The 16,526-nt window shown below is 38.6% G+C and overlaps 1 protein-coding gene across 3 annotated transcripts in view; it reads right to left on the reverse strand.

Moving 5' to 3' along the window:
* Nucleotides 1–16,526, reverse strand: part of igsf21a (immunoglobin superfamily, member 21a) — a 186,248-nt gene that overhangs the window by 73,979 nt on the left and 95,743 nt on the right. For all 3 annotated transcript variants that reach the window (XM_082532144.1, XM_082532142.1, XM_082532143.1), the window contains one exon: nucleotides 1,880–2,001. In XM_082532144.1, coding sequence (XP_082388270.1) covers nucleotides 1,880–1,953 — 74 coding nt within the window. In that variant the 5' untranslated portion in view covers nucleotides 1,954–2,001. The remainder of the gene's footprint in view (nucleotides 1–1,879; nucleotides 2,002–16,526) is intronic.

A 16,526-nucleotide genomic window follows, 5' to 3' on the forward strand; every position in this document is an offset into this window, starting at 1 on the left:
TACATGTGGCCTATACAGGATGTGTTAAACCAATAACTGATGTCAAGTCAAAGAGTCTTTTATGACAAGCAGCAAACTCCTGCTTTTGATTGGACCCTGAATAGATATCAAATTTCCAGGGTCACTAGTTATGTGCAAGATCTGTTGTTTCCCTTACAAGAACTAATCTATGTATTGACACTTGAAGATGCAGAATGTCACAGCTGCTGTCGTTCTTTGAAAGATTACAGTAATAGCTGTTGAAGCCAAACAAGACTGGGAAATCTTAGATGAACCAATATCAGTGTGACTTCAGATGCTGTTGAATATTTGCAAGATGTAGGAAGGATTATTTTTATTATTGCTACACTATAATAGTACCATAATCACATATAGCTTTTAGATTATACAAAAGCTCTGAAGTTTCCTGCACAATGTTCCATGTTTATAAAGGCTACAGAATATTGAGGCAATCATTTTTGGTCATAAAGCTCCATTCGTCAGAGTGGTAAGGCTTTGTACAGAAGATTTACAATTCTAAAGTGGAAACGGGTGAATACAGTGAGTAAAAATTCAGCTTTTTGCATTTATGAGAAGCACTGAGTTTCTGTTAGACACCATGAAAGCAGGAGTGTGACCAGGGAGTCTTTCTTGACTGGAAAAACAGTGTGATTGTGGCAGAATCCCACATGTCTCTCTGGATGACTAACACAGGCTTAGCATTCTTGTACGGGTGCAGGTAGCAACCAACTGATCAGTGCGCTGTAGAAGACTTTGTGTGTATATATATATATATATATATATATATATATATATGGATGTGTCCACATGTGGTTGGTCATTTCTTTTGTTGCTGTGTACAAACATGTTTTCGTGTTAGTGTGAATATAAGTGTGTACGCCATTCCATTTTGATTACGCCTACAGTCCCAAAGGGATAGTAGGATTGTCTAAATAAATCATTTTCAGCTGGGCAGACACACCACACAGGAGAAAAGAGAATAGAAAGAAAAAGGACAGAAAATACATCGAGGTAATGTACATGAGCCAAATCAAAAAAACAACAACAAAAAACAGCAGGATAAAGATGAGATGAAAAGGAATGATGAAAGTGGGATCATTACAAAAAGGATGCAAAGTGTGAAGCATTCTGGGTTTGAATGAAGTTGCAAGGGCAATGAATGGCCAGCGTTTCCTTTTGTGCTGCTAAGCATTCAAATAATGATATCTACAGGAGAAGACCCAAAGCAGAGGGAGAGAGAAATGCGGAGATATGCAGACAGCTGCCAGCCGTATTGTAAGGCCTGGGGTAAAAGAAGGCCGTCCCTGGGATGCCTTAAATGTGTAATCAAGCCAACCAAAGTCATGAGACTCCTCCTACTCTGATGTTCTCAATTTCTTGGCAACTTAGTAAAACTTGTTAATGTATACATAGCAGTACTATGTATCCTGTGGATAACAGATCCTTCAAATATAGGTGAAGCACATGCTCAACTCCATGTGCTGCATCGCTCCAAGTGTAAGAGATTGGGTTTGCTACCTGGGATATATAAAACCACTACATAATAGGGCAGCCTGACCAGATGTTAGATAAATCTTTAACACTAAAGACTTTATCCTGTGCAGAGTTGATGATTAGAGTTTGCCACTGCCTCCTGTCCTCATGTAATAAAACCCCTTTGCTCGGTCACTAAGTCTGGCCTTCTGGCCTCATCTGACCACCAGCAGATGGCTGGGAATGAAGTTGGGTTGTACCGAACAGGAATTCATCTTAGTGCATTTCATCACAGTGTCAGAAGGTTGTTTGATTATACAGTGAGTTTAATATTTTACAATTCACCACTGCAGCAAAACAAATCTATTATGAAAAACAAGAAAACTGAATTCATTTTTAGGCTTACCGGACAGTTGATTGGTATACAAGGTCTTCACGCCTGCGGTAGTCCTCCATGTGAGAGTAATTTGTATTAAACATAGCATCGTAGGTGAAGATTTTCTGCTTGATAGTACCTCCATCTGTGACCTGTGAAGCAAAAGGAGAGAGCATTACTAAGGTGAATTCTCCAGTGATGAATGGGACAGGAGCAACCTTTTTACCCCTAGAGCTTTTCTTATGAATAAACTGTTGTCACATGGCCTGAGAGTGCACAAAGTAATCCTGCCTGCAATTACCTCATTGATTCATGATAAGTTTATTCATTATAAGGTCTAATGGCAAAGGGATTAAAAATCTGCTGACACGATAACCTCGAAGAGACAGTCTCTCGGCTTCATTTGTGGCCATGGATAAATCTTAATGAAGACTGACGTAGTACAGTGTTCTGCATGTGACAAGTAGTCCGCTTTCTGTAGAGGTAATAGCATGTGACAAGACAAAGATAACAGAAGAGGATATTCAAACACTGGTCTTGTTTCATTTTTTTTCTGGGTAGATGATCGAGCAGTTCTTTCCTTTCCAGTATTCACAGGAGTGTTAAACTCACTTCAAAGCAGCCCCTAATGCTGCTTTGAAGAAGGACATTGTTGGTGAGCCATGGATCCTTCTTCTGTTTGCCACAGAAGATTGGTTCTGATCCAAACAAATCATTTCAGTTGAATAAACAATGTCAAAGGATTTCATGATTAGTCCATACTAAAATACACATGGTCTCATGTAAAGAAAAGGCTAAATTGTACTTATATCAGCAAACAATTGTTCCCTGTGAATGTAGGGTAACTCCTATGACCCCTTGCCTCTAGAGAAAGCTTGCTGCCTTAGGCTTATTTTGCTAACAGGTTCTGCAGAGGGAGTTGGCAATGCTGAAACAACGAAAAGCGCAGGAGTGTGAAAATAAATTACCCCAGTTACCTGTAACAAACAACTTCTTCTTGGTTACAGGCCCACCGGTTTGGCAGGAGCTGGGATTTTTTTTTTTAAACAGATTTTAAATATTAAAGGTCAACATGCTTGCTCGTAAAAAGCATTCATCTACTTTCTAACTTAAGATTTTTGAGAGGAAGTTTTCCGGATGTTGTGAACAAAATCAAAGGATTGTGCCCATCTGTTTTATTTTAATATCACTTCACATGTATAGCACAAAGCAAGTTTATTTGGACCACTATAGAAGAGGAGAGGGAGATTAAGAGCAGCCTCTAAAAGCAAAAGCACATCTGGAAACCAGTCAGACTTGTCCCACCACTGTAGCTACAGTAATGCTTATTTTACAAAGATCGGTTTAAGGAGGAAAACTGGTATTTTTTGTTTAACATACTTGTGCAACACCACACATGAAATAGATTTTTCAGACTTTAAAAGCATACCTCCATTAACTTTATTTCCATATTGTACAATGGTATCTCATATGGGTGCCATACACATATTGGAAATCGAGAGACAGCACATTCCAATGGAAAAAAATAAAATGCCACTGAGACAAAGTAATATACGTTACAGATTAATGCAGAGTGAAGCACACATTCATAACAATGAATTATGCAGCAAAACTGTCACTGAAATTTGAATGGTTCATTTCCAGTTATTTGCCTGTATCACTCAATTTCACACTGCAATAGTGCCTGAGTAAGCGATTAAATACGTGAAACTAGATCAAATACAATTCTACAAAAAGAGTTTTGTTATTTGTATTTGCACGTTTCTGTCAGTCAAAAAATAATTTGAACAACTAATGTTAGACAGCAAGCGCAATCATTTTTATTGGTCCTTAATATTTCCTTGATTGCTTGTTTTGAATTGTAGGTCTATGCCTTGTAAAAATGCAACTAGCTGTTCAACTAGTTTTGGCAGTATTAGTCATTAAATATAACATACAAGACAGCCTTAACCTTGGACAATCAACTGAGCCAAAAAAATAAATAAATAAATTAGGCATATATTGCAAAAGAATGGACAAAAATGCAGGAGTTCTGCAACTAAAAGCAATATTTAGTTTGGTCTTCTTAAAGCACAATAGCAAAATAAAATAACATGTGATGGTTTGAAGCTCAAACTAAAACACTGGAAAAGAAAGAGTCCTTCTCTAAAAGAATGAAGAATGGTTTCGGTAAGAGCTGCACCAAGTTCCTGTATGTGTTCGTAGGGCTGGTTTGACTCAATCTAATGACCTTAGCTTGAGATGACACTTTAGGTAATAAGTACCCAATTTGAGCCGGGTAGCTTTGAGGATATATCATTTTATTTGTAATCCTTGTAGAATGTGAGAAGCAATAACCATATCTAGTGGAGCTAAAGAAGAAAAGCATTCCACCTACAGAAATGCAAACATCATTACCACAATCCAGAAAAAATACATCAAAGTGTTTAATTGCCAAGTCTCCTGGAAATGCGCTGGAAAAACACCACAAAAGCAATAAAAAGGATAAACAAACTTGTGGATTATCTCCAAAAAGGGGTTGCATATCTTCAGATTTTTAGGGTTTCATTAGTTCGTGTCAGATGCATAGGCATGCCTAAAGCTGTGTGAGACATTCAGATCTAACCAGATATTTTCTACTTTGGCATAGGAAAGAAAGAAGACATGACTGTAATCATTTACACTGATTTTCATTTGCAACTTTAAGAAATTAACAAATCCTACAAATGAAGGCTTACTTTCCCTTTACTTTCAAAGTGCTGCTGAATTTAAAGTTCGAAGACTGAATAAACTCATGCAAATATGATTAGCTGTTCTTCAAGTACTGAGCTGAGTTGGGGATATTTCCTTGCTGCCTTCTTTCACAGTCTATGTAATCCAGCAAGCATTACTATTGCTTAGTCCTCCTCCTGGAAAATCTGGTGGATAATGCAGGTGTTAGATTTCTGGTTGTCTAGAAGCCCTAAGGACCAGAGAGAAGATTTCTGCCTAAGACAGGTCTTCTCAGTGGCACCCTCTCTTTATCTATCTCTTCTTAATGATTTCACCTCTTAATTAAGACTAACCTGTAAACCTCTGTGTAATAAATCTGATACAATCTACACATCAGTGAATGTCTTGCTATCCCCTCAAGAGGACCAAGACTAACTATGGAAGGGACAGAACAGTGAGAAGGGAGAGAGAGTGGGAGGGTGAAAAGAGATCCAAACTGTGCCAAAATGGCTCTACAAGAGGGAGGGCAAGAGGGAGATGAATACTCTTTGATTGCAGAAAAGCACCGTTGGGGAAGCAAAGCTTTGCTACAACTGCTTTGTTGAATCCAGGCCATGCAATGCACATGAGGCACAGAAGCACCAAACCTTTCTAACACTCTGCCATCTGGAGATATGAAAGGCGAGAATGGGTGGTAGAAAGTTTGCTACTTCTCTCCTGTCTACATTGTGTCATAAAGTGGCAAAAGAAGAGTAGGTTGACAGAGAGGTAACAACGAGGTGAGTTTGAAAGTGCTTAAACCAGAGTCCTGTGCTTCTCTTGAGATGTTGCAATCCTAAAATCTCTCCAGACAGAGGTTGTATCCTTCCTGGCCAGTCAGCTGAAATGCCTCTCTAATGATGTCTGCTATTATTGGGGTCAGATTAGGACTGGGTCTCAGGGGTTAACCAAAGCCCTCCTCCCCTCCGCCTGTCTAGGGTGGGCCTATTTATAGGCTGCAGCTGCATCAGCAGCCACTGGAGGAAATTCAGCTAACACACTGCGGGCCAACTGTGAGAGATTCAACCTGAATCCTGCTTTATAATTTCAGGCAGCAGTCTGAGAATCACTACAGAAAGTCTTTTTACACCATTTTTGAAACAAGTTAGAAAAAAATGTAACTGTGCATAGTTTCCAAAGGATTTCTAGTCTCTACTTACAAAGCCATGGAAGACCTATGAAATTAAAATTATACTAAGCATGTTCTTCATATGGTGTATAATAATTAGATGGTAATGGCTTTCAACAAATTTTTTATTCATATCTTATTAGCATTTTTTGTGATCTGAATGCAAAGTCTACCACGTTCATAAGATGGTCAACAGCATGGCTTTCAAATAATATCTTAATAAGATTTATTCCCATTCAGATTTATTTCCATTCAGTCCCTCATTTAAAGACTAACAAAAGAGATGATCAGTTCATTGTCATGACCTGGCTTGGCACTTTCCTTCATTTCCATGCTAATTTGCCTAATATTATTATGTCACAAAGTGTCATTTTGAAACCGGCTAGAAAAACTGGGAGACACTGTCTTGTAAAATTGCCATTTCTGTACCGAAACAATAATGCAAAATACAGAACTTGTGTCCCAGAATGTCAAATTACTTGAATTACTTAAATAAGTTCAAATAATAAGTTTCCTCTACAGTGCTGTGGAGGAAACAATTATTTGATCTCCTATAAACTTGTAAGTTTGCTAATAAGGAAATGGACAGTCTATATTTTTTAAAGTACTCTCACTTTACTGGATAGAGACAGAATATTAACCAAAAATCCAGAATAAAAGGACATCAAAGTTTTAAATTGACTTGCATGTCATTAAGTAAAATAAGTATGTATAAGTAGATGAAATATGACTTAGTACTTGGTTGGGAAACTCTTGGCAAGCGCAGCTCTAAGACATTTGTTGTAGTTGGTCATCAGGTTTGCACACATCTCAGAAGGGATTTTGGTCTGCTCCTCTTTACAGAAACTCTTTAAATTTTGGTTGCTGGTTGGCAACTGAAACCTTCAGCTCCATCCACAGATTTTCTCAAGTACCGAGGTCTGGAGACTGTCTGGAGACTGTCTGGAGACTGTCTGGAGACTGTCTAGGCCACTCCATGATCTTACTGTTCTTCTTTTTTTTACCCACTATTTTGTTGCCTTGGCAGTATGTTTTGGGCCATTGTTATGCTGGAAGAACCATGACCCATCGGCAGTGTTCTTCCTAAGGGAAGTAGGTTCTTATCCAAGGTTTTACAATACATGGTCCATTGGCTCCACAATGTGCTGAAGTTATCCAGTATCCTCTGCAGTAAAACAGTCCCAAAGCATAATGTTTTTTCCACCTCTGTTACTTGACTGTGGGGATGGTGTTCTTTGGGTCATTCTCAAAGCATTTCTTTCCTCCAAACATGGCATGTCAAGTTGATGCCAAAGAGTTTGATTTTGGTCCAAAGCACTTTCCCCAAGCTTCTCTAAATCATTTAGATCTTCTGTGGCACATGTGCCTCCTTGAGCAAGGGGACCATGCGGTACTGCATGATTGCAGTGCGTTACCAATGGTGGTCTATGTGACTGAAGATATTAACAAGCTCGTCTCATGTAGTTTTTGGCTGGTCCACCACCTTTATCATGATAACCTCACTCAATGAGGCAAGATCTTGCACTGAACTCACAGATGAGGGTGACCAATAGTCGTGTTATATGTCTTCCAATTCCAAATAATGGCAGCAACAGTTTCTTGACAATGGTCTTGAGGATCATTCCAGCCTTTTGCAATTCTACAGTAATTTCCATGATGTATTTTGCCATCTCTTTGGTCATGTCCATGGTGGCATAGAGGCTGGAATGGAGTAAATGATGTGCTTTATGCACATAATAAGATGAAGTCAGGAGTATCTGTAATTGATAGATTGTTATCTGTGTGCCACAGAGACACACCCAATCTGTGGGATGCCTTACTCAGTTTTCAGGTAACTAGTGTTACCAGCGCATTTGGCTATGGGTGAGCTAGTACGTCCTATCTTAGTGGCATGCCCTAGTTTCTTCGTATAAAAAACAAAGGACCATACACATTTTCACTTAATGTGAACAGATTTTCGGTTGCCCGACAGAGTCTGTCCCACACCTGGTGGGTTATTTCGAGGTTCAGTCCTACTCCCCATAGACTTGTTTATTGCTCCACATCATCAGATTGTAAGCCAGCCCATGTAGTGCCACAGATCGAGTGCCTCCCTCATGGTCTATCACTGTAGTATTGTCTGTCCTGACCAAGACATGACAATTTTTCAGGATTAGCAAGAAATGTCTCAAAGTCAGAAAACCTGCCATGAGCACAAAGTAATTTATATGTGCTCAACAGTGCCTCTGGGGCCAAGTGCCATTAGACAGATGCGTAACAGCAACCTGGTGTTTTTTGCCACTTCCTCTCTGCTGGAAGCACGTATTAGAAAACTGTTCAAATATGTGAACACTGTCTACGAAGGGTCCACGGTTTCTTTGATACACTGAAAACCCAAGGGGGGAGTGCCAGCCCGAACACGAGGGTATTCCTTGGCTACACCCTGAATAGCGTACCTGATAAATTTTCTGTTCTCTACTTAAATTCTTATGTGAAAATAAGCATCCTCATATCCCACTGATTTGAACCAGTCACCCTGTCAAATAGATCAAAACAGCACATTTCATGTCTGCATTTTGAATTTGTATATTATGAGGTGAAAATTAAAAGAATCAGTCTACCCTTTTGCAGAGTGAGAAAATATTTGCATTGGAAGCCGCATACTTAATTTCCTCCTCTGGTCAAATTCTATTGCCCCTCAGCTTAAGAAAGAAGAAATTTTACTCTAGTGAAACTGGGCGGGTTTGTTCCAGACTGTAGTCTGCAGCCACTCACAACAGTTGCCAACACCCATGGATGGAGTGTACATGCGTGCCATTCCTGTACTCTGGCGGCCAAGGAGCCTGGGGGATTAAAGTACAAAACTGGACAGCTATGCCCTCTTTTAATATGGCAATAGTATCCTAATATGGAAATCCCATGAGCTAATATTACCTTAATATTATGAGATAACTGCCTTTAAAGTGATAGAAAAGCAAAAAATAAATAAATAATCAAATGCACAGATATTACCATGTTTTATTATTTTTACCCATTTAACTACACTATTACTAACTGATTTTGTCTCATAATCTTACATTTGTTTCCACAATATTAACTCCAGCCTCTGGCTTGATATTACGAAATTACAGAAATTTCAATGCAATATTACTCAGCTATAAAAACTGTTGATTACTTGACTCTCACTTGGATATTACTTTAGTAATTAAAATATATTAATTTGCTGTTTTGATAGTATTGCCTTCTCGATTCCACCCTATTATCCCACTGCTACGACATTATCAATGAGTGCTAATAGAAAGTATTGTGTGTATAACAACAGGGACAATGCAGGCGTATTTCAAAGTGTGGATCTGCAAAACCTAAGTACTGTATAATGTTGATCTTCACTCAGTGAGAAGATTCGGTATGCAGCATTGGTGGCCCTGCCTCTTAACCTGTGAGTTTACAGCTCTGCATGCTGTGCTTCCCTAGTGGGTGCTGAGTGACAGAGGACTTGGTTAACGGGATTTCATGCTTCAAATGACAGGCTTCTCTCCTCCCTCTGTCTGTCACTACACTCTGTGGGGAAGCACAGTTAATTCAAGCTGGTAGGTTGCAACGCTGCAAACATATACAGTACCTTTGATGCACAAAAGGGTTGATAATACAGTGCCACACTAAATTTAAAAAAACCTGAGTTTGTAGGAACGGTTCATCTAACAATTCCTTTAACAGTAAGACTGCTTCAAAGCATATAAAACTAATTCAAAATGCTTTAGCTCATCAAATACAATTTGCGAATATTTATTTGAGAGACACTTGCCAGCAGCCATGGAAATACAGTGATAGTCCCTTTTGCTACTTCCATATTACCTCTAGAAATATAATGGAAACTTGTGATGCTATCAGGTCTTTAAGCAGAGTTTGCACTGATAACATCATACTTAGGCAGTTGTCAGTATAAAGATTTTTAAAAAAAAATCTATTCATGTGAGTGTTTTACGGTCAGTGGCTTTGCTTACATATCTGAAATGTGAGCCTTTCGTATAAGAAATTTTCAGTCAATGGCTATATGCACATACAAAGTATAGGAGCACAGCACTGTTGTAGTAAAATCATTTTCCAGCATGTTATCAGTATCACATGTTCCAGCTCTACTGTCAGGCATTTTGATTCCAGCATTACAGCTTACAAGCAGGTTGTGATTGGCTGCTGCTGGAACTGCCAGATTACATACAAGGATAAGAGCTGGGCTTCATGAAAACTATGCCACCAACAGGAACAGACCAGCTGCATTCAGCTACACCCTAGAGGTAGCAGGGTGAGGGTCAGGCACAGCGACGGTATAAATTCAGGCAGTTGAGTGTTATGCAAGCGTGTTATCTAAAGCCATCTGAGACAAGGCCATCCAGAGATGGTTATTACGGCTGTCATTCTGAGGGAGAAAGGCTGTCTGTGGGCTGACAGCGAGGAGGTGATGAGATCAAAGCAGGTCAGACTTGTTGGTGACTGCTGATCTACAGTATATTGGTTATTGTAAAGGCACTGTATAAAGCAGTGCAGCATGTCCTGGGCATTATTACAGTACAGTTTTTGAACTTCTTCTCCAGACATTGATTATATCTCAAAAAGACATTAAAATTACACATATTGATTTTTTCCATGAAAATATAATTCACTTCATGCCTTAAATAGCTTAGATACACTCTACATGTTTCCATCCTTTAGTACTGTATGTGCAGATCTAAGAATATGCAAATATATGCACAAGCTGTCTTAATACATAATTTTGACAAGTTATTGGTACACTGCATTTCTACGGGGGAAATATTCATCCTACGCATTGACTGCTTATTTCGCTAATGAGCTATCTTATAAGCTAGCATATAAAAAAAAATCACCATATGGATATGTTAACAACATTCCAAGTTTTCACTGGAGGGGTCTTTCAAAAAGTGGAAAGACTTTTTGTGAATCAAACTGAAGTGGTTCTGGAATTTAGAAAAATGCATGCCATTTCATCTCTCTAAGCAATTACAACTGAGGTGCCCTTAAGCAAAGCACTTCTAACCAAATTGCTCAGTGGAGAGGATTAGCTAACAATAGAAAAATGTGGTTGATCCGGGCAGCACTCAAATGCGGACCATTTCAAGAGTATCATGGGTGCCAATGATAGAACAGATGATTAAAAAATAAAAAACCTTTAATAATTGTTGAAGTTTTTTTTTTCTTTAAAGAATTAAACATTTGTGGAGTGGATGCCCTCCTAATGATCTCAAAATACTGTATTCACATGAACATGATGTGGCCTTGAACATTAGGATCAAGATCTGTGAAGTTCATTGAATGAACATTTGTGCAAATTCAGACAAAAAAAAGTGAGGCCTGGACTTCTGCATGTTTCCCCTACACCTGCTTGTGTTCTCCCCAAGTTTCTTTTCACAGTCTAAAAACATGCATATTAATTGATAATTCTAAATTGGTTGTCGGTGTGAATGTGACTGTGAATGTTGTCTCTGTGTGTTAGCGACCTGTTCACAGTGTACCTCACGTCTCACCCTAGGACAGATGCAATAGGCTTTAAGCCCTTCCCCACATCTCCATCTACCACAACCCTGAATTGGACAAGTAGTTAAGAGGATGGATGGATAATATAATACAATGCAGTTTATGATTTATTCACTTTCTTCCCCAGTTAAAACAAACTGTTTCTCATCATAATAGTGTACATATTGCTTTGTGGTCATAATTGACTGTCAACTAAATACACATACATCATATGAGACAGTTTCATAATTCTGTACAACTTCCTAGAATCTAATTACATGTGATATTTTTCTGTATCTTAAAATTCTATGTTATTCTGACAATTCATTACATGCCACATTTTTACTGCACTCCCAGAGCTTCTGTTTTTTCCAGCCTGAATCACTCTTAAGCCTGTCTGACCTCCAGGCTAGTGCAGCCTTGTGTCACCCTGAGCCACTTAATTGTCCCTGTAACTGCATGTGCGTGTCGCTTGATATGCAAATGACATAATTCCAACAAATTAGTATGACTGTGCTTAACACTGATAATGTATTGTGTCAAAGTCCATCTAATTTATAATTTCCTGTAATACGTGTGTGCAGGGCAGAAGTGAAATAAGTAAAAGTGTCCTCTGTGTTACTGTCAACACACTTCTTTGTGCATGAGTGTTTTTAACTACAACACCCCAGGCAATTTATGTGCGTCAGTAAGTTATCAGTTAACAAGATGGTTACAAAAAAACCCTGCTGTGCTATGTATGATGTGTGTCATTTATAATCCAGCTGCATGCAACTTGTTCTTGCAACCGACTTGTTAAAGAAAATTCTAGATGTTTTTTTTTTCCCTTCATGATTCGACTAATGATGCAGTTTTATCCACCAAACCCATGTCCAACAACATTTTTGCCATTTTCTACTATATCACAGATGGGTTTTGACTCAAAAGGGCACACAAGTTGGAAAACAGATGGTCTTAAAAGACATCAAGGCCACTGTGGACATAACGAGTCTGCATATGTTTGCAACTTCACAGTTCTCTTCCTCTCCTTTTTCTTCTTCCCTATCCTCCAGATTACTGGAGCCACCATCTGCATCTGCCAGTTGATGGATATGTGGGGAATGTTATTGAATGCATAAATCACAAAGCAGGTCGCGAGCATAGAGCAGAATGCTGAATTTAGCAGAATGCTAAAATAGACAAAGGTTCTTGTTTTCTTCATAAATTTTATGAGTGAGTTTATTATGATAAAGCATCTTCTGCCTTCAAACTGCAAGAAAATTTATCACCAGCATTGTTCTCTGACAGAAATTGGTTGAAAGCAGAAATTCATATTGGGATTACGATGTGGGCACATTTAAAAGGTTAAAGCAAGATCCTACTGAATGACAGATTTCATCTACAGAAATTGGATCTTTTCAACAATTAAATAAATAAAAACTAAACACAGAAGAGAGCTGTGGCCATATGTTTTTGGACAGAAACAGACTGTTTTGTAATTTTCCCGTGTAAACCACTACAGGGGATTTTAAACAAGTCAAGATGTAACTGAAATTCTTAATTTCAGGTTTTATTTAAGTGGTTTGGCTTAACCAGAGTACTGTAGTCATGTCTTTCATAACTGTTTCGGACTTACAGATGCTTTTACAGTTTTGCTCATGTTTTCATATCCTGGCATAATTTCTTATGAAGTTTTTGGAAAAGATGACAAAATCATTACATGTGATCGTGCAGAAACTCTTTCTTTTATTTAAATTTACTTATCTGACAGTGAAGTGAAGTAATTCATCAGATAATTGTGTGCCCCCCTTCATAAAAGAGAATGACAACTGAAAAACCAATTGGCCCTGATCAAAAGTTTGCTTATAAATAAATAGTTGGGTTTATAATATACATACAAATATCCTGGTTTAATTGGCTGATACCACACCTGTTATGTATTTGATGGTTAAGTAGTGCCTGTTTATAGTCATCCCGTTTTGTAGTTCTTATTGCAACCTCTGGACATTTCACTAAGAGCTGCATTGACTTTATTGGCTATTGAGTCATGGAGAAAGCCAAAGAGCTGTCAAAAAAAGTCTGCAAGAAAAAAAGACCCATCCAAAACCATCCAAATATTTGAAAATGCCAGGTAGTGCTCTATGTGTGATTAAAAAATGGAGAATTAGTGCTTCTGTTGATACCAAGCGATGGTCAGGTAGACCAACAAAAAATCAGCCTCAGCAGTCACGAAAATTGGTCAGGATATAAAGAAAAATTGTTATGCTACTTCAGCTGAAATACAGGTTTAACAGCAAGAAAGTGGCATGACAGATTCAAGATCCGCAATAAGGAGGCACTTGCACAAAAATAGAAAAAAGCCATTACTGAGCCAGGGCCACAAAATAGTATGTCATTTGGTCAAAAGTAAGTCAAAAGTAAGTCATTTGAAGTGATGAGACCAAAAGTGAAATTTATGGTCAAAACCATAAATGCTATATTTGGAGGGAAGTCCACAAAGTCTATGGGAAAAGTGCACAACTTGTACTTTGAAACATGGAGGTGGATTTTTAATGTTTTGGGGATATATGAGCTACAAAAGCACAGGGATATTCATAAAAATTGATGACAATTTGCACTCATCAGTCTGAAAACTGCGCACAGGAAGCACTTGGACCTTCCAACGTGACAATGATTAAAAACACAAGGCCAAATCAACCATTCACTGGACAGGGGAGGAGGACAAAAAAGTGAAGGTTCTGGAGTGGCCACGACAATCTTCTAACCTCAATATCATTGAGCTTCTCAGGGGAAATATCAGATGTGCACTTCATGCAAGACTACCCAAGAATTTCCAGGATCCGATGGCTTTATGTTTTTATTATTCAAGAAGAATGGACAACTCTACCCTCTAGAAAAATGAAGGTACTCATCACTGATGCCAAAGGGAGAAACCATTAGTATTAAGTACAAAGAACTATTTTGAATGGGCACAATCTCATTATTTTTGTTATTGCTATGCTTTGTTCAATGATTGCATAATTCTGCGATGCCATCCATCCATCCATCTTCATCCGCTATATCCGAGGCCGGGTCGCGGGGGCAGCAGCCTAAGCAAAGAGGCCCAGACCTCCCTCTCCCCAGCCACCTCCTCCAGCTTATCCGGGGGAATACCAAGGCGTTCCCAGGCCAGCCGAGAGATATAATCTCTCCAGCGTGTCCTGGGTCTGCCCCGGGGCCTCCTCCCGGTGGGACATGCCTGGAACACCTCACCCAGGAGGCGCCCAGGGGGCATCCTTGTCAGATGCCCGAACCACCTCAGCTGGCTCCTTTCGATGTGGAGCAGCAGCTGCTCTACTCTGAGCCCCTCCTGGATGGCTGAACTTCTCACCCTATCTCTAAGGGAGAGGCCAGCCACCCTTCGGAGGAAGCTCATTTCTGCCGCTTGTATCCGCGATCTCGTTCTTTCGGTCACTACCCACAGCTCGCACAATTCTGCGATGCCTTATTGCTTAATTAGATTCCACTGAAAATAAAATCAATGTGTTTTGCCTGATAACTCATATTGTCTTTTTGTCACCTTTAAAGATGTTTGCTTTATTCTGGGAGCTTATATGAGTTTTTCAGCTTAATATTGGCATCCTTTACTTTTATCTGTATCTCTTTGAATTTCATATTGAGAATTCCAGCAAAAAGATAGCACATGGAAGTTCAAAACCTCTTCCAAACAATGTAGCTGCTTATCGTCATGTCACGACAGGCCTTACCTGACAAAGAAGCTTGTTCAGTCAGTTGTCCAATTGCTTTTGAGAATCTATAAAAGCCATGATATCTATACAAATGACTATAATTCCTAATAATTTTTTTTAAACCACTGAATTAAAGCTGAAAATCTGCACTTCAATCACATCTTGATTGTTTCAGTATGCAAAGGCAGTTTCCGAGCTAGGTAAGGAAGGTTGTAATTGTTAAACATGGATGCAGAATTTTGAGCTGGATTGAAACATCTGTCTGTATAGTGCAAAACATCAGGCTCATTTCATGCTTAAATACAAAATTCTAATCCTTAATGTGGCATGGGCTCTTCCATTTTTAATAAGGCACTCTTAAGTTAAATTACAGAAGCAGACACTGTATGATATTATTTACTCCTAATGCTTATTTCCAGGGCAACTTTGTGTCTTTTTTTTTTTACCAAAGTACCAAAGAATAAAAATTCTCATTTAATATTAAAAGCTTCTGTTTCTCTTATTCACTCTACATGGCTAATCTCATGTTCTAGTGCTTTATGTTTTTGTCTTGATGTGTTTACAGTACAGATAGGATTTGATGAGTCTGATATCTTTATTGTAGTCCCAATTTACATACAGACCGATAGATTTGCATTTATAGCTCTCAATGACATACCAAGAATTTATTACCAAAATACTTGCTTTGTGACTGCTATAAAAATGGCAGATTGTCTTGGGTAAAAGACCGAAAGTTGAGGCACACAACGATGTGTGCTGCTGGTAAAGTTTCTGGGCTGCCTTTCCTCATAACAGCCATCCCTCAAGATTCTGTCCATTTAAAGCAATGCAATATCAGGGACTATAACATCTAGTCCTTTTACTGAATTCTTTCTTGATCACTCTATTGTCTCAAGACGATGACTGATTTACATCTCAAATGACATAAAATCAAATCATAGGCTTTACAGCTTATACATTTATAACATTTAATCCCTCCAATTAGACCAGAGAGTACAACCACACTAGTGAGACATCAAGTGTTAGAGATAAGAGTATTTCATTACATTAACACATTCTAGTAACACATTCTAGAAATAGACACATATGCAATACTTATTTTATTTCAGTATAAGAAAAACAATATCCAATCAGAGAAATGTGAAGTTCACTTTGTCTATACTGTACTTCTCTGTGAACTCATGACTTTGAGCAATAACACACACTGTGCATGTGTGTTGCCGTACAAATGAGACAGACGTATGGCTGCTTGTGGAAACTAGACAAGAAGAATAACGACTCATGGGACAAAAATATAGCCCAAGATTGTTTCTTCCCACAATGAGATGGGACTTTTATTGAAAGTAATGTATACGTTTGCCATTACACAGCAGATTTCATGGGCTTAATTTTAGTGACTGAAATAACACAACAGGGATAAGGATATTTGCCACATTGCTTCCTAAAGTCTCCAGTTTTGCATTTCCTGACTAAAACTAAACTCCACCCTAAAAGACAGTTTTCAAAATATAAAAGCAAACATATAAAGTAAAAGGAGGTCACTAACATTTCCTGAAGTTTAAGTTTGAGGGATGTGAATGTTAGCCACAAAAGCAAATCACTG

This window comes from Aulonocara stuartgranti, assembly GCF_965226115.1.
Source record: "Aulonocara stuartgranti genome assembly, chromosome: 5".
Classification (NCBI taxonomy): domain Eukaryota; kingdom Metazoa; phylum Chordata; class Actinopteri; order Cichliformes; family Cichlidae; genus Aulonocara; species Aulonocara stuartgranti.